The sequence below is a fragment of the Barbus barbus genome (assembly GCF_936440315.1).
Source record: "Barbus barbus genome assembly, chromosome: 9".
In the NCBI taxonomy this organism is placed as follows: domain Eukaryota; kingdom Metazoa; phylum Chordata; class Actinopteri; order Cypriniformes; family Cyprinidae; genus Barbus; species Barbus barbus.
Window position 1 is genome coordinate 22393263 of NC_136737.1, and position 25979 is coordinate 22419241.

Below are 25979 nucleotides of genomic sequence, written 5' to 3' on the forward strand. Positions count from 1 at the left end.
GACCTCAGGGTGATTGTTAGGCCATTAAATGGCAGCATAACAATTTAAGGCATGTCCCTAGGAAGGGTTACAGGTCAACATGTTTTCAGGTATGAAAAACAAAGACGTAATGACCTGATTCTGGTCTACAAGTCTTCTCTAATTTGTCCAAGTCTCAGCACTATCCAGCTCTGTCTTTTGAAGTAACTCATTAAGAGTTTACAAGGCAATCACAGAGACTCAGAGTGGTACCAGCTGTAGAAACCATATTTATATATACGTATGTAGGGTTAAAGGTCTAGCCAAAGACATCACATGGCCTGTAGAAGTTGATTCTGGCAACTCACTTGGTTGTAAACTGTTGTGTCGGTACAGCAAGCAGCTGTAGACATGATCACAGCTGCAAACGAGTGACGCTTTGTTTGAGTCATGATGGGGAGTGGTTTTCCAAATTGTTCTTTTTTCTTTTGGGTTTGTTTTGCTTGTAATGCTCATTAAATAACTCGTCTCGTAGCACGGGACGTTCTGGAGTAGAGCTCTTGTTTTATGGTGCTCGGTGCTGATAATTTAGTAGGAGACACATGCTAGACTGTAGTTGCAAAATTTTTGGGCGGCTTGATTCATGAATATGTCTTTGTTCACATCCTGTGGGTAAGACGAGGCTCACTGGAGCGAGTGCTTCCCTTTACATGTCGCATGCAGTGGCACGTGTTGGAAGTACTTGTTATTATAATCACTTTCCACCTACCTACTACCCCCACCTCCTAAATTTTTGCCTATGTCCCTAGAGGAGAGGTTACTTGGCAGAGAACGTGTGGCTAGATGCCCTTCTAGACAAGACGTAATGTACAGTGGTTAGTAATGGGCACAGATATACAAGTGCTTCTGTCCGTGATGATGAAATAGAGGGATACTATATTTAAGTCATATTACTGAAGAAAGGGAAGTTTATGCCATCTTTCTGTCCATCTAATGTCCTGTTTGTGTACTTTATCATTTATTGTCCTCCTGGAACTCAGAATCCCTTTGGGCTGTTTGCCATTGTAGGGGTGTCCCAAGTCCGTGTACTAGGTCCAATCAGATTTTAGAGAGAACACTCTGACACAAGCACAGACTTGCACACCCACAAACACACAAGCTGCAGGGAAAAATCCTTGATGAAAGAAAAAGTGAGAGAGTGTGTGGCTGAGTGAGACCAGTAAATGAAAGCCATGCTCACCCCCCACAAATGTGTGTGTGTGTGTGTGTGTGTGTGTAGGGATTGGTGAGGGTGGGTGTGATTGAGTCACGCATCACCAATCTCCTCCCTCCCTGGTCACTATACATCCTGGAGGACTCCTCACATTGTCTATCACTCAGCAGAGGCACACGGTGAGCTCAAGAAGTCCTGACCTGACACCAGCACCAGCAAAAGAACCAGAAGCAGCAGTCTTAGAGAAATCGGGCAGCATCCCTTCTCAATTGGAGCAGAGCACCATGGCAGGCAGCACTGTCCTTCACTTGGGCTTCCTTCTGACACTCGCAGGAATTCTCCTCCTTGCATGCAGCTCAGCACAAAGAGTCAGAGGCAAGTTCAGCACAACGGTGCCACATATTCACAGTGCCATGTCCTGCAGCATGGGGCACTCATGTGTTTTGGTGATCACTGTGATTTTATGATGCACCTGTTTGTGTTTCAGAATATCATGCATTTCTAAAGTAGTTCTTGTGAAATTGGGATTGTAATTTGATGCTAAAAAGATGTTTTGTGGAGCTGCAGGTGTTGAGCTTTAAGCAGGAGAAGGTTCATTTTCATTGCAAGATGCCCTGAACCAGTCATTGTTTTAATTTTCATTCATTTTTAAGAACATGCAATGCATTTTGCACTTGCAGGTGCATTTGGGCATACATTGAGCAGATTATTAGGGGAATTATATGCAGCATGATTACAGTTGGGGGTGAAGCCAAACTGTGCAAAGGGGAAAAAAATGAAGTTGGAGCCTGAAGGGTGCTGGAAAATGAGGCATGTGCAATTGTCCAGAATCCAGCTTCAGAAACCAGCCAGGCACTTTGATTTTTTGTCTTTGTCGGCTGGAAAATGACATTTGATTTTTATAGGCTAAAATTTGAAACAGTAGAGCGATAATGGTTACCTCATGGTGTGTGCAGCTGGCCAAAATCAATGTTTTTGTTGTTGTTGTTGTTTTTGCATGTGTTCGTGTGTGTATATATTCCATGATAGCACCTGATTGCGTGTTCAAGGGCTTGTTGAATGAATATATTGCACCTTAGCATCCTATTCATAGTGCATTTTGTGTGTATGTTCCAGCACCAGCCTCCTCAGTGCCATAGGTGTATGTGCATATGTAGTGTATATCGTTGCAAGATCTCTAGCTTCCCGCGTCCCTGGGTGCACAGATTAGCTACAGCATTAGTAATACAAGCTCTCGGTTCACTATCAGCACTCGTTTATCAGCTATTAAAAACCACCTCCATCTCCGGAGGGGAGGAATGTCTGCGCTGGCTCAGTGCCCTGTCTCTTGTACCAAGCATCATTCAGCACAGCTAGTTAATCAGCCCAGCAGCGCTCTGTGTTTATATTTCGTTGGCCAACATTGTTTCCTTATGGATGTTGACTTGACAAAAAGACAGAATTTAAATTACCGGGTGGGGCTGAGTTCAACAAGTGTGAAGACACATTGAAAATGAATCATCTCATCCCTGCTGAAAAGAAACACACTTATCTTGTCAGGCTGGTCTGGTTTGCTGGTTTTACAGTAGTTTGGGGCACTTTTCAGCTAGTTCCACTTCCAAAAAAGAGCTTAACAGCTTGGTCAGGCTGGGATACCAGCTATACTAGGTAAGACAATCATGACCAGGCTGAGAGCCCTTCTAGACCATCTAAATCCAGTTAAAACCAGCAAACCCTCTTAGGCTAGCTTTAGATGTTTTTTTTAAGCATGGATGGAATAGACTGATAATTGACACCTTAAAAGGAAACAGCAGTCTGAGATGTCTGCATGTTCGCCCCCGGCTCAGACGTAGCTTCTACTTGTTACTGTACTTCAAATTGCCGCAGGGCAAAGATGGCTTAACAAGTCATGTGCAGACAGCTGTACTGTAAAAGCAAGCGCTGGAACTTCACAATGCACCCTGAGAACCGAAGACAAACACTATCAGGGAGAAAAAATATTGAATTTTGAATGAGCGTGTGCTTGGGAGTGGTGTAAGCAATCAAGGGTCATCTATAAGCTACTAATACTGGTTGTGGTTATATCAAAACGTCTGTAAGTGTAAGTTTAAGGTGTAAGTGAGGTGTAAGTGAGCACCTCAGAAAAGTCAGAAAAAGAGGATGAAAGGACTTGGGGGTGAAAGGGAGAGGAGAGCAGATGTTGAGTGCAGAGATCAGAATTGTTGTAAATGTGCCTGAAAGACAAAAGATTTGCTGAAGTCTGGGAAAAACAGTAGATTTACACTCCCTTCACGCCCTCAGGTGATTTGCTTCTTCTGAAGTTTAGTGCCATTTTTTAAATCATCTCCTTGGATATTTGGGTAATGTTTGTCCTGTAATATGATGCGCAAGAGCCTGGAGTTCTACATAAGGACCAGATTTCAGAATTTTCCATGAAAAGTGCTGACTTAAAGGAAGAGTTCACCCAAAAACAAAATCTGTCATCATTTGCTCAACCTCATGGAATTTCATTAGTGCATGGCTTTCTTTTTTCTGCAAATTAAGATACTTTGAAGAATAAGAATACAAATTAAAATTGTATGGAGATATTTACAAAAATGTTTGGACCCAATTGAATTTTAGCTCTTTGAGATGAACTAATTGCTCATTTAAAGTTATGAACATGATGAAAAAACTAATGAAATACCTTGATTTGATAAAGTGAACTGATTTTAAATGCAGACTTGGCAAGTGCTTTGTGTAGTATGGCTTCAGTCCAGGAAGAATGCTGTGAATCAAACTGACCCTTCTGAAAATCAGTGTGTTTGTAAATTATGTTTCAAGTGGAACAAGTGCCAGACATCCGATAAAAACTGGACCGTATTCATGCACAAGCTAAAAACGAACCGTATCTGACGGAACACAGCTTGGGGCAGGGCTCTGGATGGGGGCTGATCAGTCTGAGTCTGGAAATCATTCAACATCAGCGCCAGGAAAGAGCATGCATGATTACGCTTGTCAGTGGTGTCAAATGAGATATACCTTCCCCCTTTGCTTCCCCTACATATCTTTGCTATTTGCCCACCCTCTGCGTTTCTGGATTTTTAAGATACAACATCAAATACATTTTCTTTTTCATCCATGTGCAATCCGATAATTTAGTGATAATTTTATTTACTTTGCAGAGTGAATTGCACAACGTGACTTGGCTAAAAACCTATTATTACTCGAGTTTTTGAATCCTTTAGGGAAAGGACATGTTTTTCTTGAAGTTAAAATGTAATATAAGACTTTGGCTTGTTGGCCTTTGTTTTCCCTTAAGACAAAATGTTGTTGTTTTTTCCAGTATTGATTAACTATTTTTTATTTGACATTACATTAATTTACTTAGTGCTAATGCACCTTTAATGAGAAATTAGAACATGCATAATCTAATTTAGTTACTTACAATTGGGCACTTAAATAGGAATGTATAATGAATAAAATATTATTTAAATTAAAATATTTAAAATGATAAAAATAATAATAAATAAATAAATAAATAAATAAAACCACCAGATTTGACCAGCATGATTTCCCTAATATATATATATATATACATATATATATATATATATATATTATTTGTGTTTTCCTTGCCCTTGACCACAGAGGTCAAAGCCCTCCTCCACTGGAAGGGTAAAACTCTTGTAACTGCAAAGGGGCTTTTTACAATAGTTGTCAGATGTAAAACTATTAAATGTTGGGAAAGTAAAAAATCCCTCAGCTACAGCTTTTAAAGCATTTGTGGTGACAAGCTGGTGAGAACAGGTAAACCAATAATACCACTCTACCACAAATGTCAAGCCTATCCATGACTCAGAAACTTGGCCCCAGTCTAAAGCTACATTGACATGGTATAGGAATTGAAAAAGACACCTGAATGAATAGATGAAGAAACAAGACTGCACCTGCCTGTTAATTATACTTAATCAAAGTGATACGGTACATTGTTGTAATGGCAGGGAACACCTAAAGTAGAGTTCATTTCCAAGTGCTTTTCACTGACGAGTTTATTTTACAATGATCCCAGTGATTTAGTGGTTTGTTTCCCTTGTACAAATCCAGCAGCTTCCCTGACCACACACACTTCCTTTTTTCTGTTTGTTTAAGTCATTTCAAAAGATTAAGAAGACGAGTTACTGAATTAGTCTGTCGGCTTTCCATGTCTATGCTTCAATATAGGGGGATTTGAAAGGCGTCTCCATAGACAGTTCTGTCATTATTTACACACCTTTAAATCTTTCCTGACTCGCATGTTGCTATTTTTTCTTCAAACACAAAAAGTAATAGCATACAATAAGAATCTTCATGCAGCTCATTTTCAAGCAATGAAATCCATGACCATTAACATCCAAAAACAACAGATCCCCTCTGGTGAGCTGTTAACTCAAGAGTCGCTTGAGTTAACAGCTGAATCAACTGATTTAGCTTGAGCTGAATCAGTTGAGTTGAACTGAAGAACTGGATCAATGAATTCATTTTTTTTGTTGGTTTTTTTTTTGTTTTTTGAGTCAACACTCACTGTTTTCAGAACACTTGTTGTTCCAGTTCACAAGTCAGAATGAATTGTTTGTGAATGATCTTGTTCATCCAAAGAACAATTTGTTCACTGATCCAGTTTTTGCATTCAACTCATTGACTCATCGATCTGGTCACAGCAGTTCTTGAATGATCATCTCACTAAAAGACTTAACTTTCTAATACAAAATCTTTGATGGTGCTTTTTTGGTGGTCAATGGGTATTGTTGCTGTTTGGAAAAGACTTGCATGAAGGTTTTTCAAAATATCAAATATTTTTCTCTGAAGACATCAAATGATTTTAGCTTGGTGAGTATATAATGACAGAATTTGATAAGCCTAACTAATAACAGCTTTGATTAAAGTGGTGCTTCATCATGACTTTGACAGATAGGGGCGGTTAGCTTTACCTGCCACGCTTGCAATTACTTATAAAGCTAAATACACACATCACTTTCCAATGGCTCAGACCAACCAGTTTAAATCAGTTTAAGGAGGACATTCCGTGGCCTCTTTAACTCAGCGTAATCGTTAAACAGTTCTGATTGATGGGAAAAAGGTGGAAGCGGAAAAATCTCCACTCAGCCTAGTGGCTTATTGGATTTAGAATGGGGCTGAAACTGACTCAAGACATTTTCCATGCTGCAAATTATCCAATGTAATGGCAGTGAAAGACGACGCTGGTATAAAAGGAGGTAATTTACAATGAATTGCTTGGCACATGATTGAAAAGATAATGATCAGACCACTTTAAATGTGTGTCTGTGTCAAATTCCCGAAACTGTACAAAGCCTCAAAGACTCATAATTCCTCTAAATGTAATGCTGCGTAACTAGGGTGTAATATTGGAGGTCCATATGCTACTGTGCTTTGAGGGAAGTGATGAGGAGCTCAACTGTGAAAACCATTGTCCTTGATTTACCTCAATGATGATTTTCATGGCACACACTTTTGCACTCCTCAGAAGAATGCTCCTCCATTCCCCTTTGGCCTCATAAATCAATAAACCCCATAAATTCACAAACCCCATCTAACACGTGGGAAACATAAAGTCTTACTCTTTACTCTTTAAGTAATTAATCATTTATTCATTGCGGTGTTCTGAAAGTCACTCTTTTTGTGCAGTTCCTCTTTACTGCCATTGAATGTCAAACATAGAAACCCAGAACATTTGAAGAGCTGCAGCATGGTTTCTTAAGCCAATTAAAAGTATTTCAAACACTATATTTTCCTTTTCACAGTAAGAAGACAGAATATGAAGGTTCGAATCAACGCCACTGGGGATACCATAGTTCTGAAGTTTGTTCGACCCAACCCTGATGTCAAACTTGAAGGCTACATCTTAGGCTATGGTTCCAGCATGTTCTCCAAGCAGTTCATTCAACTTCCAGAAAACGGGGAACCCTATGAGACCGAGATTGGTAAGTTCGAGTTTAACCACAGGCAGCTGTTATTTCGCTTAAGAGCCCCGAAGGAAGCTCACAAAACAATCACTAATGTTGTTTTGTGGGTTAGCATGGGAATGGAGGAGTAACCACAAACGCTGATTCCTTGATCCATCGAAACCACCGTCTTGATTTGCACACCTATGTTTGCGCCAACTCTTCCATTATTTGAAAACACAAACTGTAATTGAACCCCAAATTAATTCTATTTGTTAAAGGTTTGGTAACCGCTGTATTTGTCATCACCAAAAAGCCACACATCATGCCTGACAAGGTAAAAAGGTCACATATTACTCCCAGCAACACTAACCACATTTATGTTTTTCTGTAAAATAACTTCCTGTTGTCCATTCATCATCACTCTCAAAGGAGCTACAACTCCGAATTTCACTCTGAGGAGGTTAAGGTCAGGTCATAGGTAACCTAAAGCTAATGTTAGTTTTTACAACTGGTGCTTCATTTTACTTGTGCAGAAATAACAGAGCGCAGTTGCTTGTGGGTTTATCGGTACTATATTGGTTCTTGGTTAGAGATTTTTTTAAATTTGGTATTGGCCAATATTGTATGGTTAATTTTTCATGCCCAAGTCTCTTATTTTTACATTTTTACCATTCTGGTCACTAGTGTTGATGGCAAACATCATGTAAGATTAAAGTGGACAAGGTCTCAACCTTGAAGTCGAGCCCTTTGAACTCAATGGAAAGCACTGACGCAAGCATAAAAATAATTACGCATTGACGCTTACACGCTTGACGCTTATCCAGAAGCAAGGCATTGTTTGTACCAAAAGGAAGGGCCTCTGAGTTTTTGGCTTCTTTACCTACACAATTCAACAGAGGAAAACACAGTCATATCATTATTCAATATTGGCTGCAGGCTGGAGGATCATTTCCCTTGAATTTACAGTGTGTGCTGAGATTTCAATACGATACACGTGCAAAACAGATGGTCGAAAGGCGAAAACAGTTATTGGAGTCTTCCCAACTGGACATGCCACATGCACATTCACTCATAAATGTCCAGATTGTTATGGACTTTGGTAATGACCCATTTTTTATCAGTCTAATGGGCTTTTTGTCTAAATGAGTTTTCCTGTGTACATATTCATAGCTATTAGAGAGGCATAATTAACAAACTTATCACCCCAACAAATACAATTTTGGCAAATGTGCTGTTTAATTCTGTTACAGTGGAAACACGGATGTTCAGCAAACCTTTGTCATCACAGAGCTATAAACCATGTGAAAAGCTTCACATTAAACATCTCAAGACATTTTACTAAACAAAAGTCTACCAGAATTTTTCTGAATTGTGGGTCCGTGACAAATAAGTGTTCTTTATACAGATTAGGCCCTTAAAAATATCTTAAATCACACGTAACAAGTCATTAGAACAAACACCATTAAAAAAAAAAAAAAACGAAATTTAATGACTCATGGTATAACAAACAAAACGTTTTCTTCCTATTTTCAGTGATTAAATATCTTAAATATATTTTAAATATATTTGTCAAAGTAAATGTATTTTTTACAACCTAAACTAACCTTGCCATGTCATAAAACAGTGGTTCCCAATCTTGGTCCTGGTGAACCCTCAACACTGCACGTTTTTGATGTCTCTCTTATCTAACAGGCACATCTGAGGTCTTGGAGTCTTTACTAATGAGCTGATGAAATTAATCTGGTGTGTTTGATTATGGAGACATCTAAAATATGTATGTTGGTGGTTCTCCAGGGCCAGGATTGGGAACCTCTTTCAAAAAAGGTCAAATTATCTGATTTTATGAGACTTGCTGTCATTCACGCACAGTCATGGGAGTCTTCAGGGGTCAATCTTTTGTTGATGTGTGTTGTAGCCTTTACATTTTTTTTCTTGTTTTTTGGTTATTTCCTTCATGTTCGTTGTAAGTTCATGAAAATAACTTAAATTGAACCATGAAATTGCCCTTTTTATGGTTTTGTTTGAACCCTTAAATAACTTGAGATGCTTGCTTTCACAGATGCTGAGCCCAAATACCTGGTAGCTGTTCAGCCCATCCCAACCAATGATGTGAAGAAGCACTGCACAGGTAGCATGCAAAATATATTTTAAAAAAGAAGAAGAAATGTATTGGCAATGGATTAAATATCGAAAGAGTCCATGGCAGGGTATATTTAGTGAACAAATATGCAACAGATGTGCTATTGAACCAGTGGGAACCTCTGAAGACTTTCAGTTAGCACTAGCTTCTGGTAACATTGAATAAATCTGGGCTTAAAACAGGTAAGGTGAACCTGGACAAACCTCTTCATCTGGCGATCGATTCTGTCACGCCGACATCTGTGCTTCTGTCCTGGGGAACCTACTTAAAGACACCCTATGAAGGAAACATCATGAATGACTGCTTGGAGGATGGGTGAGTTACGCACAGAACATCTGGATTTTACTTTTCTTCCACCAACATGTTCCATATGAGTGCCCTAAATCCCAGAGGAAAACTTAATTTACTTCACTTCATATTTAGGGACCATTTAACCTAAAAAAACATGGGGGGAAAGATAATGAAATATCATGGCACCCTTTCTCCAGTATTTAGGGGTCCCATCCTCAGAAGCCTTACAGTGCAGTGCAGGTTTTTATTCAATGTTTTCACTGCACTGACAGGAGACTGGATTTATGTCGCGTAACCGAGAGACCATTCAATGAGTGCAATGTTTTTCTACACGGAGGAAAAAAAAGTGTGGTATATGGATCCCTGCCACTGCAGGTGTGGTGTGTGTCTACATGTTTAAATGCTTTTTGAGGATACAGGCACTTTTGGGACGTACTGACATACTCTCAGCCTCCCTAACTCCCCCTGGTTTTCATTATGCAGAAGTATGTGAACTTTTTTTCTCGGTTAAGGGGAGACTTTTGGAAAGGCCATTGGAAATGTTGACCTGGACCAAAACAGTTGGGAGCTAAAGTCGAGTACCAATGCTCTTGATACACCAAACATAAGCCCCTCTGTTTAAAGCTTGACCATAGCTATGGTGATAGAAATCCAGTTTGTTAAAATTGTGGGACCTCATGATCATTCGATGCCAGGGTGTAGAAATGACTCTTGATCTGTTTGTCTACTGGATACTTGAATAACAGATGTGTTTTTGAACCAGGCATTACACCATCCGCTATAGAGAAAGAAACAGGAAGTGGATCTATCAGACCTGCCCCACATCTGATACTGTAATCGACAACCTCAAGCCCAACACACCCTACGAATTCGGCGTCCGATCCAACAAAGATGACCGTAGTGGAATGTGGAGCAAACCAGTGATCCACAACACCAACATGGGAGGTAATAGAGACTCCAAACATCGATTCAAACTTATTTTGGCTGAGGAACCCGAAAGATAATCATACCATTTTCTTTTCAGACAAAAACATGCAGATAAACTACAAACCCAACCGACCCATTGTCAAGACTTTGGTATGTAGTGTCATTTCATGTGAACTTGCTATGCTTACTGTAGTATAGAGGATCCTCAACAATTTAACAGGGAAAAATACATGCCATGCACAACTTTTAGTGTTTCTCTGATGTTGCCATTTAATTTGATTCAAAACATATTCACATTCTGAGACAAAAAAAGATCTAATTTAGACTATTTAGAACTTAATATGTAATAAGTAACCAACAGGTAAGGCCATTAAGAAACCAGTTTAAACAAGTATGGCCTGCCTGTCTAAAATAGTTTAGCTGGTCTCCCACCATGCTTAGCCAGACTTGCCTTTCCTAGTCTCTTGTCCACCGTGGTCTGATTTTGAACTGTCGTGAAAACAAAGAAATATGCTTGCGAGCAAATTATTTCTCACATATTCTCAAACTCTTGAGTTAAGAATCCAGTTGTGAGCATATGTATGTGTGTAATGGACTTTATTTTCTGAGTGGCGGCTGGAAATAATGCATGCCTGTCAGGGCATTTCAGAAACACTTTAGACACGGTGGAGAGACCCTGATTACAGAGCTCTTTTACATGATATGAAGACTCAAAGCTGTTCTGTGTTCTTTCACTCTATACATCTTTTTTTTAAAGAGAGAAAGAAAAACAATGTGTGTAACCCTCTTTTTACAGGCTGGAACCCACAGCAGTCTGTTCCCACTTCGACCTGGTAAGACAATCAACTGCCCTATATGTCACACTCATGTCATTTCAAATCTGCATGACTTACTTCCTTCTGTAAATCAAAAATAATTTTGGCCAAATCACACTGTTCTCTTCCATTCAATTAAAGCATATGGTAACAAAGGGCTGTCAAACTTTAAAAATGACAACTAAAAAAAATGTATCAAGACAAGTAGTTCTTGGCCATTTGAAGAATTCAAGTAGCTTTGTGTGAGGAACTTCATGAAATTTAAAGATGAACTGTATAATTTCTGTGCTTCGAATGACCACAGTATGCCATTGGTCGAACAAACATATATCTCCACCCCAAACTTACACAATTGGTTGAGGCAGTGTTGCTATGCTAGGCTAGTTGGAAATAAACAAAGTAATGGTTTGATAGCAGAGCAGTGTTTACACTTTATTGAACATCTATAAATGACTTATAATTGTCTCTATATTAAGCTAAAACGGTTAAGTCATTTTTTTAGGTACCTTTAGGGTGATTTTGTCATTTTTAAACCATGACAGCCTTTTTTGTAGCTTGACAAATCCTGGTCAATGTATGCTGCATGGTCACTTGTTTAAATAAGTAAGGGTAAATCATCACAGATTGATGATTTTTGGGTGAATGTTTTTTCCTTTAATCTGTGTTTTGGTCCATGTGTTAAATGAGTCAAACTGCATTCAATGCTTTTTTTTCTGTGGAGATATGTTTGAAAGCATTTTATGTTGGTTTCTTCCTTCGCAATCTCCTTTCTAGCTGTTGTATACCACAACATAAGCAAGCCAGGACTGACCAAAAACACAGGCGTTAATGGAGGTCCCAAGACATCTTTTGGTAATTTCCCCTCTTACTCTCTCTGCACTCTTCTTTCACAAAGGTTTTGTTTTTATTCCAGTCATTCGCTTTAAACTGGCATTTGAAGTCACAGTAAAGGCATCCGATGCTTTCTCCCTCTCAAGAGCCTTGTTGGGGATGCCTGCTCACTTTTTCTCTCGCCTTTTTTTTTCCATTTACGAAAACATTGCATTATTTCCCACAGTGCCACCAATGGGCCAGCAAGGAACTGTGGCTGCTCCAAGAGCCAATGAGCCAAAATGGCCTCAGCTCCCATTGGGTAACCGAGAAATGTTTTGTTTTAAATCACTCTGCTTATGAGCAGTCAGTTGGTAATCGCTTTGCTGGGTTTGGGTGGGGATTAAAGACATCTGCTGTTATGATTGGCTGCATGCTGGCATGCCTTGTAAGAACGTTGAGTTAGAAAGTCCCAATCCTGCCGTGATGAGGATTCCTGACCACTCGCCTCCACAGTGAGGAGGAAGTGTAAGTGTAAGTTTTCTCAGGGTGCTGCACAGCGAAAGCCCCTCTGTGGTCACGCATGGTCACGCATTGGCGCGGTCTCTTTAGGCCTGCTCACGCTCCACCCATCAGCACCAGTCAGACTCTCTGTGTCCACCAATCAGCTCCTTTCCTGTCATGCTCATCTCTGCCCATTCAGTCCCCTATAATTTCATCACCTGTCAATCACATCATACTGTTATAAATGTTTGGTTTCCTCAGTCCCCCATCTGTTTTATTACTGTGGCTATAAATGGCACTCTATGTCGTTATTTATGTCCTTTTTTCTCTTTGTCCCTCTGTAACTGTATATAATTTGTTTATGGCACAATTAAAGCTTATCCCACTAAATAAAAATAATATTACCATGATTTATGGTAATATGCAATTTAAACATGGTTACCATAAGAGAACCTTTGTAAATATCAGAGCACCATGGTGTTATCATGTAATGCCATCACTGTACCATGGTAGTGGCAGAGTACTTTTTTTTTTTGTAAATTTCTATCTGTCAGTCATTATTCGAGTTAGTTTCTGTAGAAAGACCTTTTTCATAGTTTCACAGTCTAATCTCGTCTTGTATTTCATCTTCTGAGCTTCAAAACCATCTCTTTTTCTGATCTCATCAACCCTTTCATTCAGAGTTTTTGCATTTTGTTCTGCTGGCCTTTGTTCAGTCTGCATGAAGTCACTGCATGCAAAGAAAGAATCAGTCCCATATTAGTTCTAGCAGGGAAAGGCAGAATTCTGGGAGTCCCACCTCCTTTCCTGTCTTCCTCTGTCTCTGAACTCTGGATAAGATAATAGTACAACCATCTCAGTGTTTTTCCACCTGGAGCCAAACTGATCATGAGACCAAAGTCATTAACTTCATTCTCAACCCCCCTTACAAAAGTGTCAAAACAAATACTCAATGTCAGTAACAGGCACTCAAGCATTCATACCATCAAATAGTCAATGAGATGGAACTGAGTAACTTTTATAGATGTGTTTAATGATTGCAATGCAAACAACTACCAAACATTCTTAACATTCTTTTAAGAACTGTTCACTTAAGGGGTCTTTGGAGAACCTTCCATGACATCACTGCAAACCCCTACCCCTGGATCCTTTATTTTTAGGAGTGTACAGTCCACCCTGTTAGGAAACTTGCTCCAGTCATGGTCTCAATAATCAGTCCAGCTGGGAAATCCAGGTAAAACCAGTTTAAGGTGGTCCAAACTGCTAGTACAAACTAGATGGATTATCAGTAGTTCTACCACCTGGTGGGACCTCTGGTTAACCTGATTTTAACTGCTAGACCACTTTGGCTAAGCTGGTGTTCCATCTTCAACTGGTTGACCACCTTGAGATGTAAGGACTTGGTTTTTCCAGCATGGAGAGCTCATCTGCCCCTTTCTCTTAAACAGATTCAGACAGCCATTTTAGAAATGACTCCTCTCAGCTGGTGGAGATCCTTCCCATCCTTCCCCAACTCCTATCCACTAAACCCTCCCGTCCATCGGTCACCCCTACCCCCTATTCCTTACCCAGCAGTGCCCGGACACCCCCACACGGACACTCCCAAACCAGTGCACCTAGAGCCACTCAGATGCCACATAGTTCCTCTGGTAATTCCTATGTTTCCTTCTTGTTCTTTTTAAAAAGAGAAAATAACATATTGCTTCAGCGAGTCACTATTTACCACACAGATACTTAGGTATTTTATTTTGGCGCTTGCCGTTCAACCTTTGGCTATGCATTCTACCATCGCAAACTTAGACTAAACACCAGAATATCAGACTTCAAAGCTTTATTCAGTTCATTCTCCACTTTTTGGGGTGGTTTTGGAGAAAAGTGATATGCAGGAAATTAATGGATGTTCAAACCACGTTTCAATCAAACAAAGTAATTCGGTAACTTCAGCCACAAACAGACATTATTTCACAGTCCGGCTCAATGAATTACAGGAAGAGCTGTCTGTAGTCTTTGTGAGCGAGACCGCCAGTAAAAACAGCAAGAACCGGTGACATCAGTTCACATAATCCTCTCATTTATTTGCTCTGTCAGGCGAGCTATCACAACTGTCCCATTGGTGTATATCATGTCTGTGTTATTGTCTGAAATCACAGATTTCCTGTTTCCTCCCCTACACCATGTTTTGTCTTCACAGGAATGCACTGCTGCACTTTACTGCAATCATCAGCACATCAGATTTAGTCTTACTGCAGTCAGAACAGACATTATTTATTTTTAAATTCTCACATCATTCAAGTTTCAAACCTTCGAAGATGCCTACGTAGACAGTATTTTTTAGGCATCATAGGTGTTCCAAAATGGACACAACATGATTATCGCATACATCCAATGTGGGAAAGCCAATCCCATGATGCATTGCTATGTAAGTTCAGTAATAAAATCCATTCACGGCAATGAAAAAGCAGGAGAATTATAGTTCTATAATTATAATTATAGATGTAATTCTTCCAGTACCAAAAAGTATCAATAAAAATGTGATTATTAATTAGCTAACATATGCAACCGTATACAATATTTCCAAGTGTTGTAAATGCTTGAAAATGTTGCGCTGTTACCTTAGCAACATGCTAACACAAAACTATTGAAATTGTAACTGTAAGCCGAGACTCTTGTGTACTTTGCATGAGGAGCATTAAATTGAGTCGCTACCTAGAGAAAGTGTTTCAAATCAGTCACATAAGAGGGTATTTTCAGCTAGGATGCTGCCTATGTAGGCACATTAAAATTAGCTCTTACTGTACTTGTACTTTTAGTTCAACTTAGATATCGGATTTGTTACCCAAAACACGACTAGCTAACTTTAACATCTCTCACCAGTCCACAGATGGCAAATCTTTTTAACCCATAGCAGCCCTCACATGATTGTACAGTACCTGCCTCAACATGCAGTACCTCCCAGAGTTGACAAGGCATAACCAAAGCTGCTGCTGTTGTTGTTGTTTTTAATCTAGGTAAGAGCATCCGGAGAGACTCCATCTCTTCTCTTCCACCCAAACCTGTCGATTCAGTCTTAACAGTGACCACCAGGAACCAGACGTCACTGGGCAGATACCCTTTCTCTCTCTCTAATGGCATGAGACCTTCTTCCCCCAGGCTTGGTGACTCTTCCCGAAGATATGGGGGTAAAAGTCATTACTCTTACCCCTCTTACCCAAGTCTTTTTCTTTCTTTTACTCTTTTGCTTTTCAGCTTTTCTTTTTTATTATTAGTTTTATTTATTTATTTATTGGAGAACTTGCCTCCTCCCTCCTTCACAAGTATTTTTGTCTTATTTTTCAGCAAAAAAAGATGATTTTATTAAAAATGTAATCAAATTATTTTCAGGGGATATTTCTGACATTTTAAATCTCATTAAAAATGTACTGTATGAAATCCAAGATTATTTAAAATAGTTTATGTATATTATGATTCTTTTTTCCTATGAAGTATTTACTTTTATACTTTTATACTGAAAATCAACAAGAAATGCTTAAGAAAACAAGTTTTCCCCTTTTCTCCCCTGTCAGCTATTTATTCTTCCCTGTCAGTAAAGTTATTTTGGTTGCACTTCTCTTGGGGCAGTTTTTCTTCAAGAGCCAAATTTTCTCCTTTGCAACATGTGGTGTGTGTGCAAACCAGCCATCATACTCTGACACACCTGACAGTTTTACTGTCAGTGAAGTATGCGTGATTTAGCCCGATGGGCACGCAGACCTCCAACATTTGCACTAATCTGCTCTTGAAAAGCTTCTCTTCCCCTCAGGTAGTTGAGCGGCAGCCTATGACTCTTTATTTAAAACCCCAGTTGTCTTCAGCTGCTGTGCACCTCAGAAAAACAACAATATGATGCTACCTTAGTCTTCCTTTTCTCCATAACACCCACTCTTTTCCCCTTCAACAGCTAACGGTGAGCACCATAAGGGACTTTCTCTCCCCAAACCAGCCATATGGTCCAGAACAAGAATGGGTAAACAGAGCCAAATCGTCCTCTGTGTGTTAGCCATCATTAACCTGCAGAAAGTTTGTTTGTGACGCAGCCCATGTGCTCATGTTGGTGTCCTTCCCATCCATAATCTCCTGTAAACTTGTGTCTGTCCATCCATCCGTCCATTCATTCACCAGTCAACCCATTTGCTCGCAAATCTGCCATGTTGTCTTTGACGTTTGTTGTTGTTTTGCAAGCTTCTGCAGATCCCATGCTGCCGCGAGCTTTGTGGTGTTATTGTCAAAGCTTTTCCCCAGATTGGTTTCTTTAATTTATAAACCATCATGGTGCTGTAGGACATTTATTTTCAAGAGAAAAACATGTCTTTTGGAGGACACAGAATCCCACCGCAATGTCCTGAACTGTCTTGTAACATTCTGTGGCTCTTTTATTTGTGCATTTCAGCAATAATGTTTGAAACTTCTGCAGAGGACTGTAGCTGCTTCTGGTTAAAGTTCATTGTGTGCATGATGACTTGCATGCTTTATTGTAGTCACAAGGTTCCATGTGGTATGATGTCTTTTTCAGTCTGCCATATTGTTTATCTGTGTAGCAGAAACAAACACAGGCAGATTATAAAAGATTACAAAATTGTGGTATTTATACATGAAATATTCATTCTCATTTCTGTTATTTTCAACAAAGTTAACATGGCAAAATATGTTGGAGGGCAGCTTACCAAGAATTGCTTTAGCATTATGAATAGAGTTTCACTAACAGCAATTCCACAACAGAATTGATTGAGAGCTCAAAAAATCATAAAAAAACAGCCAAAAAATATGTGTTTGAACAGCATATCGATTTTCATTAGTCGTGTTTTTGGAGAACACACCAGGTTCTGCAATCTGGTGTGCTTTGTAAAGTGGCTCTTTAAATTTATAATAGGATGTTGTATTACATCTGGATATTTGTTTGGTTGTACCACTATTTCCTATTATTTGATAACTTGAATTACTGCTGTCATGATCAGTAGAAAAGCTAAGAAACAATCACGGACAAAATAAGTTTTGCAAAATGATTGGCACATCTTATTACCTACAGCCTGTTCAAAAACAGTGGAATACAACAAAATTAGCACAAATTGTTGGCATGAATTCTCTTCTACTGACCAAAAGTTAGAGATCTAAGGAGATCATGGCTGGTTGGTGGTTTTCATTGAAGAGAGGACCTATGGCAGATTTGTTTGACAGTGACTGGCAAAAATCATCTAACCACAACAGTTTTAGATCACCCAAAACATCGGGCATCACCACCAAAAATCTCGGCTAGCTCTCTGGAAATTACTTTCCCTCTGCAAAAGTATGACATCTGTTGGTCCTTAGTTTTATTTTCAACCAAGTATGGCTTTTTCGCCACCCAGCTTTGCAGTTTTTATTCGTACCACAGGGTTTAGGGAGCTGAGCTCCTTCTGATTGCCCTGTGATGAACTGAGGGTTTCACAACTTGTGCCTCGGATGTAAATTGAATCAGATTTCCTGGGAAGAGTCCACATGCTCTAGCCTATTTGCTTTTGGCTGGACTGCAAGATGGCATTGAGAACTGAAGGTTTGAAAGGCAGTTGAAGTGCCAATGTTTAGACTTCATCCATGCAATCAGAAAGAAAACAGGGAATTTTATTTAATTTGCCGTTAACTTCACAAGTGAGTTTGACCTCAAAATCTGCTACTCTCATTTAGCAAAGCATCCAAATTGCAGGTTCTTAAAAGTAAACAAGCATTATGCTCAATTGTATTATTTAGAGTATCAGATACTCTAATTTCCGTAGAATAGGAGATTAAAAGAAGATTTCTAGATTTGAAGAGAGATTTCATAGAGAGAAGATTTGAAAAGCCGTATTTTCATTTTTGGAGATTTTATGTTTGACCACATTTTGGTTCAGAATGAGAGCATTTCATCTTGTGTTCCATATTTTAAATTCATATATTTTGAGTTAGCAACTTTCTGCTATTGGAGTTTGATATATTATATTATTGTTAGATATTTGACTCTATAACAGGTGTTTTCAAGGGACATATTTTAGGTGTTTCAGTAAAATGTGAAAGCAGTTCAACCAAATTGAGGGTGGTAGTGATGTGTTCCACTGTTTTTCATTAAATCATAAGTTCAGAGAACATGCTGAAGATGTGTAAATATTATGAGAATGTGTGGTGATTAGAGGGAAGGGCTACTTTTGACCTGTTATAGAGCTTTTGGTGCCATTTTCGTCTTACCGCTTGCTTGCTTGTTTGTTCATAGTGGAAACAGATGGAAATGGGAAAGTCGGATATCTGAATTTGGCAGGATTTTACTTCATGACTTTCGCTTCCATCATTACAGGTTCTCCAGCTACACGCCTTCCTATTCCAGCAAAAAAGCCTAATCTTGTTGGCAAACCTGGAGGAATAGGTGGGTAAAATGTCAATTAAACTTAAAAGACGAAATACTTTTATACAGCTCATGGAATACCATACTCTGCAAAATTAAAACCTCAAAAATGTTAATCAAAAATATGTTTTGACATTATTTTCTGCCAGTTAACACTAAATGGCTTGGTAAGATGCTATGTTGAAAACATTGCGTATTCACTTGTTTATGTAAACAGGAGACAAGATAACAGGACTGAGTCCGGACAAAGCTTCCATCTTGAAACACAAGCTGCCACCTGTTACAGCAAAACCATCCAAACCAAAGACAACATCTTCTCCTGCAGTGACAGGTTTGTCTTCATGGGATGTTTTATACTATCATCTTAAATGTTTTGCTGAAGGTTAAACATCTTTTGAGTACATGGTGTATAAATAAAGTTGACACTGTAAATGTTTGGTGTCCTAGCGCCCCGATTTGAGACATGGGAGAACTCTTCAGTATTCAGCTCTGTTCCTGCTTCTAAAATCGATGCCATGGGCAAAGAACGCTACATTGGTAATGAGACTTTCTTAACTACTGTAGCCTTGCATGCCAAATACTCTCAATGATACACATTTGAGTTTCAGAGCCAAAGCAAAGAAGAATCTGAATTTAAACACAAATGTGTTGTTGTCCAGCTCCACATGTGGTCTACAAGACAGATAAGAAGCCAGATGAACCCTGCTCCATCACTACCTCTCTGAGTTACTTCCCTGAGGAGGAGGCTGGAGAACAAAATGTCACCAACCCTCCAAGAACACCCCCATCCAACCTTACTGTTGTAACCGTGGAAGGCTGCCCCTCCTTCATTATTCTTGATTGGGAGAAAACAGATAATGAGACAACAGGTAGGATTAAGGGATGGATCGTCAAAGAAAAAAACATGGTTTAATGTCTATTGGTTTATACCCATTTGAATCTAAGGAATATAATGGGTAATATACTGTGGTGTTAAAATGAATTTAAACCTTGCCTTGATTAATCAAATTTGAGATTTAAGGTATGACTCAAACGCTTATCCTTGACTTTAATCAAACACTAACCTAACCTTCTTTGATCAGCCAAATACTATCCCTTGACTTTAATTCATCAAACACTTACCTCTAATTTGATTGATCAGCTTTGATCAGTCAAACAATAACCTTTGATTTATTTGCTAAAAAACTAACCTTCTATTTTGATCAATCAGACAGTCACTCTCTACTTTGAGTCACTGAAATACTAACTCAACTTTCAATCAATCAAACGCCAATTCTTTACTTTGTTCGATCAAACACTGACCATCTACTTTGAGTCAAACACTAATTCTCAACTTCAACCGGACAAACACAAACACTCTTCGTCCATCGATTAAACAATAACCTTCTACATTGAATCAGTAAAACACTCATTCTCAACATTGATTAGTCAAATGCTACTTTGAGTTACTCAAACACTCTCAAGTTTGATCGGTCAAACAGTAAACCTCTACTTTGGGTTACTCAAACACGAACTCTTAACTTTGATCGCTCAAACACCAACTCTTTACTTAGATCGATCAAACACTTACTGTCAACTCTAAATCAAACACTAACTCTCAATTTCAACCGGACAAACACTATCCCTCTACTTTGAACAATAAAACACTAATCTTCTACACTGAGTCGGTAAAACACTAATTCACACTAACCCTCAACTTTGATTGGTCAACTTTGATCAGTCAATACTAACCCTCAACTTTGGTCAATCAATCCCTAATCCATTTCCTTTTCGTTTGTATTTTTTCAAAGAATATGAGGTTATCTCAACAACTAAAGGTCCTGATGGTGAACAGGTTTCCATTCTGACCACCAACCAGACTCATACAGCTGTGGAGAACCTCAAACCAGAGAGCAGGTACAGTCTCAATGCAGAACTCCAACCTCTCTATATAAGACACCCTACTGAATTTGATAGATGTATTTTAGTTGATGTGGGTGTCAAATGCCAGGGATGTTAGGACTTACATGCATCCTGAGGTCTGGACAAGGTGTTGGACGTGTGCTCTGTGGTCTGGCTGTAGGGGAGCCGCCACGCTTGCTAGCTTTTTAATGAGGCTGAATATAGGCTCAAGATCTGGTGACACAATATAAACCAGTGCTTCCTATGGACTGCAGCTCGAGGCACGTGGGCCTTGGTAATGCCTCTACATCACACATGGAGGATCCATTAAAGGGGGGGCCACAGACTTTGAGTCTTCAGACTGTGCAGAATAAATATATCAAGTGTCAGGTCTCAGAAGACAGGAAATAAGAACCTCACTTTGCTTGGAATTTGACAACAAACCACCTGGTTTCCAATACAGAAATCCTTTTTTAATCATTTTAAATTAAGCAGACTGCCTGCTGTGTCAGGAGTATAACATTAGATGTGAAATGGAATATTTCTAATGGTTTTATGTGGATCAAAGCACAAACGTAATGTTCCATCACCTGTCTTTGTCTTACCTTACAGTTATGAATTCAAGGTGAAGCCTAAGAATGAACTCGGTGAAGGGCCATCCAGCGAACCAGTGACCTTCAGCACAGAGTCTGGTAATGTATTTTCTTTTATTTTTATTTTTTCTTGTAGAATTACTTCTTAGAAAAAAAATAATATTAAGAAAACTTCTTGGTCCCCCACATCAAAGTCACATGGTGTGATGCACTGTACATTGTTGAAGGTGTAAGGAAAATGCTATTTTTTTTCCTCAATGCTTACATTTTGCATTTTTTGGCATTTTTATGAAAATGGTATAAAAGCTTTTTAAACAAATCCATGACTACCAAAAGTACATTTGTGGCACATTTGTTTTAAGCTAGAAAAATAATTTAATCTTGAACTTATCTTGTCATAAGCATACTTTAACATATATGCCATTTTAATGTGAAAGAGATGTCCTGGATCTAGATCTGAATGTTTGTTTATTTCAGCCATAGCTTAACCATAAGTCATTCCCATATTCTCTTATCCCTACCAAATCCCAGTGTTAGCAAAAAATATGTGTTTTTAAAGTCATACATTAGGCATACAATGCAAATATCCCCAGGGAAGCACTGCAAATTGCTTTGCCATGGGTTTGCATGCTGCCTGTGCAAGTCAGCCAATATTTGTGGCCTCTCCTTTATCTCTTAGAGATATATGTAATGAGTTGTTTGTTGTTAACATAATGACTCCAGCATGTCCCGTACTGTTGTAATATTTGGCACTATCACTGCCTTCAGATGAACCCCTGGAGTGCTGTTACACAGCCAACCTTTCCCTGTCTTACAAGCTCACTAACAACATATCATAAAAAATGAACAAATAAAGAGCCATATCATGTACATGTTTTATGGGAGGGGGCTTTCGTTTTAAACCTCGTCTGGCCTGCATAAAGAAAGACACTAGCAACAGAATGGAAAGCAGGGCAAAGGCAACTAGGTAGGAAAGAGAGTCCATATGTGCGATGATGGGAAAGAAATAGAGGGAAACTGAATGATGAGATTTTACCGCCAAAGCCCCTGAGGCTCAGTCTCTCCCCTATAGCTTTAGCAGATCCGGCAGGTTAGTTCATGCCAGCTGATCTCTCTTCATAAGGGAGATTCAAAATCTGCTGGAAAAGCACAGTATTTTCTGCTTGTTGGAATTTATTGTACTTTTTTTGTGTTTAAGGCACTCTGCCCACCCATGGATAGCCAATGCAGAGTTGGCCGATTTGTGTCAGTAACTTTCCTACGGTCTACAGATCATTTTGATTGTCCCTACGACTAGGTGGCTCTAAAACAAAACCATAATTTCTGATTTCTCCTCATTCTCATCCTGTTTTCTCTTGCAGCGGATCCACGAGTAAGCGAAAATGTCTCAGGTACGTGTTTCTTCTTTGCACCCTATTTCTCTCAGGTGACAAATTCCTATCTGTTGAATAAATGGATAATGTAACGAGCAGTCCTAGTAGAGGAAAGTAAGAAAAAGAACGGGTAAAGGAGCTGTAGAGACTTCCATGAGTTCACTTCTTCCATACCAATTTCTCAGCCAGACAAAACATTTACCCAAGAGTGGCAAATGGATAACACCATCCTCCTCCATCCTTGCTCTCAAATAAGGGCCTCTGTACTTTCTTGCACTCATTCAGCTGCAAGAATGGGCCAGTTTGATATCCATCTCCCCCGATTTCTTCCTGTGTATTGTCTATTCTAGCCGAAATTGACAGAGTAATGACATAATGGATATAGAGGGCAAAGTTAGCCAATAGTAAGACAAGCTTATGACAGGAGCCAGTGGAAACAGAGACTAATGGAGCAGCCCCTCAGCTCTTAATGTCCAGCAGGCCTTTGCGAACACATGTATAAACAAAAATGGGGTCTGTACTCCAGTGCTCTTTTCAGATGACTATTGAAAGAAACAATGTTTTGCACAGTCTGTTCCAGAACATAATATCTGGCCTTGTCAGTTATTAAAATAACATATTGGGGTTTCTCGGCATGCCGTTCAGGTAAAGATGCCATTTGGACCCAGTTCCCCTTCAAAACTGACTCCTATTCCGAATGCAACGGGAAGCAGTATGTCAAGAGGACGTGGTACCGCAAATTTGTTGGCATCCAACTCTGCAACTCACTACGATACAAGATCTACCTGAGTGACTCCCTCAACGGTCAGTCTTCTGAAAACTGATCATTACATTATGTTAATTTTGTGTTGGAATAGATTACAAATTGGTAGCTCTTTTCTTCCTCGTCCCTTCAGGTAAATTCTACAATATTGGAGACCAGACGGGTCATGGTGAAGACCACTGCCAGTTTGTGGACTCATTCCTGGATGGAAGAACGGGCACTCAGCTTCCTGCAGACCAGCTACCAACCAGGCCAGGTACTTAAACTACAAGAAACCACAAATATGATGTTACTGTGCTTTTAGTTAAGAAAATTCCATTATGTACTTACCTTTTTGGCATTCCAAACCCAGAATGAGAACCAGTTTACAAAATTATTCCAAATTATTCATTTGTAAGATGCTTCTGAACTCCGCAAACCATGGTCCATTTGCAGAAGTTAAGAGTTCACTATAGAAGAGGATCATTATTTGGTTATTCACACAAATCTTATCATATGATAGATATACAAGTCATATAAACCACTTTCAGGATTTTTTTTACCTTTGTATCCTTGTTGAAGTTTGAAATCTCCAGTACCCATGTGGACTAATTGCAAGAAAAAAGCAACATGCACATTTTTCAAAACTGTTGAAAGGAGTGAGTAATGATTCTAATGCTTTTCTTGATGATTTTCAGGCTTCTACAGAGCAATGAGACAAGAGCCAGTTCACTTCGGCCAGATAGGTGGAAACTCCCATGTCACCTACGTCGCATGGTACGAATGCGGTACACCAATCCCAGGGAAGTGGTAGGACCGGAGCAAGTGTCCACAAGGAACCCTAAAGAGTAACTATCATTGTTTGGGGTTGGTGCCTGCTAAAGTCACGTGACAGGCTTTTTGTTACTGTCCGCACCCCAACAATGATGGTGAGTTCAGTCACTCCTCAGCCTATGTCACCAAAGTACATACCATGTATAATAGTGTACAGGATCAACGAGTCAGGGAATACTTTTGAGTGCATTTGTGACATGTAATAGCAAAACAGTGCCTCATCTTGTTATTTATCATACAGTAACTAGAACAAAGTAATAATAATAATAAAAAAATAGTTAATTATGAGAAAAACACTTCAGATACATTGAAGTGATGGACAAAACATAAAAAAGAAAGGTAAAAATACTTGTTTAAATATTGGGAAGCTGGCTCCCTGAAACTATTTTGATATTTTGTGTAATATTATTTATCTAAGTTTGTGGTTTCTTCACTGGCTTTCTTCCAGTGAGAAAGGGCCAGGCTTTTATTAAGTGCTTTAAAGACAGCCTGGGCTTTTGTCTTCCACCAGAGGCAGCTGTATTAGTTTAGGTCTCTGATATGTCAGATGATATGTATAGCTGGGACTTTTCGCTATGTTGCTTTTACGAACACATTGTACTGGCTCAACAAGTCAGGTTACCCACACTAGAATAGACACAACGGACACAATGAGATGAACATAATCATTGTCTTTACATGCGCACATATATCTACACACACGGAACATTCATTTAGATGCTTTGTACCATGGCTAAAGTCTTCCAATGTAAGTCCTGGTATATTTGATGGTTCTAGATTGTAAGGACAACCTTACACTTGCAATTTGCACAATACAAATATATTTATATGTATATGGAGAGAGTATTTTTTCAGGAAACCTTTGAGAGAATTAAAAGTCCTTCCCCTCAAGCTTGTGAAACATGATACAAGTTTAAATCAAAAATAAAAAAAAACACTTTTTTGAGTGTTAACTCACTGAATACATTCAAGGAGTCTTGAAGAACGTAATACTTCAAGGAGAGCTTGTCTGGGTCCCATATTTTGTACAGTTTTGTCCCTGCCAAGCCCTTGGCAGAGTTTCTCTGGCTTATCCGTATTTTCATGGAATTTGTTTGAAAGATGAAACTTTGTTTGTTGTTGTTCTGGATTTGTTTTCTTCTGTATGTATTTTACAATAATAAAAAACAGAAGTTTTGTTTCTTTTTTAATCCTCTGTGTACTGTCTTTGTCGTAGCACCATTTTTATGCATTTCTAGGAAATACAATGAAAAGCAGTCTCTCATGTGGGTCTGTTAACACTTGGATCTCTGGGAATTTGACCACCATTAAACTCCACTCAACTTGCCTCATCTCACCAACTCAAATTATAAAAATAAACATCAATACATGCTTTACTGCATTACTATACTTTTCCAGAGCTAGAAAAAGAGAAGAGTTTGCCCTGCCAAACTCAATACAGGGACATTCTCCGAAAACCACAAAGCTAGAGGGAAAAAAAGACTATAAAATTCAAAATGCGTCTCTGTGACTTTATTAGGTTTCCAACCAAAAGAAAGAAGGGGAGAGCATATAAGAGAGAGATAGAAAGATATAAATGTTAGTTTGGGTTGACGACAGAATTAAAGGCC

General features: G+C 39.1%; 1 protein-coding gene across 8 annotated transcripts; it reads left to right on the forward strand.

The window, feature by feature from the left end:
- Window positions 1-1090: 1090 nt before the first annotated feature.
- On the forward strand, window positions 1091-25557 carry LOC306874732 (target of Nesh-SH3-like). Of its 8 annotated transcripts, XM_079424951.1 has the most exons (22): window positions 1335-1546; window positions 6931-7110; window positions 9134-9202; window positions 9397-9529; window positions 10269-10450; window positions 10530-10582; window positions 11229-11265; window positions 12022-12099; window positions 12305-12379; window positions 14010-14210; window positions 15570-15740; window positions 16499-16564; window positions 18899-18967; window positions 19164-19277; window positions 19394-19483; window positions 19606-19815; window positions 20737-20842; window positions 21440-21519; window positions 22782-22811; window positions 23439-23597; window positions 23690-23812; window positions 24234-25557. In XM_079424951.1, the coding sequence occupies exons 1-22, from the start codon at window positions 1456-1458 to the stop codon at window positions 24347-24349; spliced, it is 2433 nt and encodes an 810-aa protein (XP_079281077.1). In that variant the 5' UTR covers window positions 1335-1455; the 3' UTR covers window positions 24350-25557. The 8 variants fall into 8 exon arrangements, with proteins under 8 accessions (XP_079281082.1, XP_079281084.1, XP_079281077.1 ...); XM_079424952.1 differs by lacking the exon at window positions 16499-16564 and having other exon boundaries at window positions 1336-1546; XM_079424953.1 differs by lacking the exon at window positions 14010-14210 and having other exon boundaries at window positions 1336-1546.
- Window positions 25558-25979: the final 422 nt, after the last annotated feature.

Coding starts and splice junctions, on each gene's coding strand:
- LOC306874732 (XM_079424951.1), top strand. CDS start 1,456: ATGGCAGGCAGCACTGTCCTTCACTTGGGCTTCCTTCTGACACTCGCA. Junction 11,266..12,021: donor TCTGTTCCCACTTCGACCTG/GTAAGACAATCA, acceptor TCTCCTTTCTAG/CTGTTGTATACCACAACATA. Junction 23,813..24,233: donor CCAGCTACCAACCAGGCCAG/GTACTTAAACTA, acceptor GATGATTTTCAG/GCTTCTACAGAGCAATGAGA.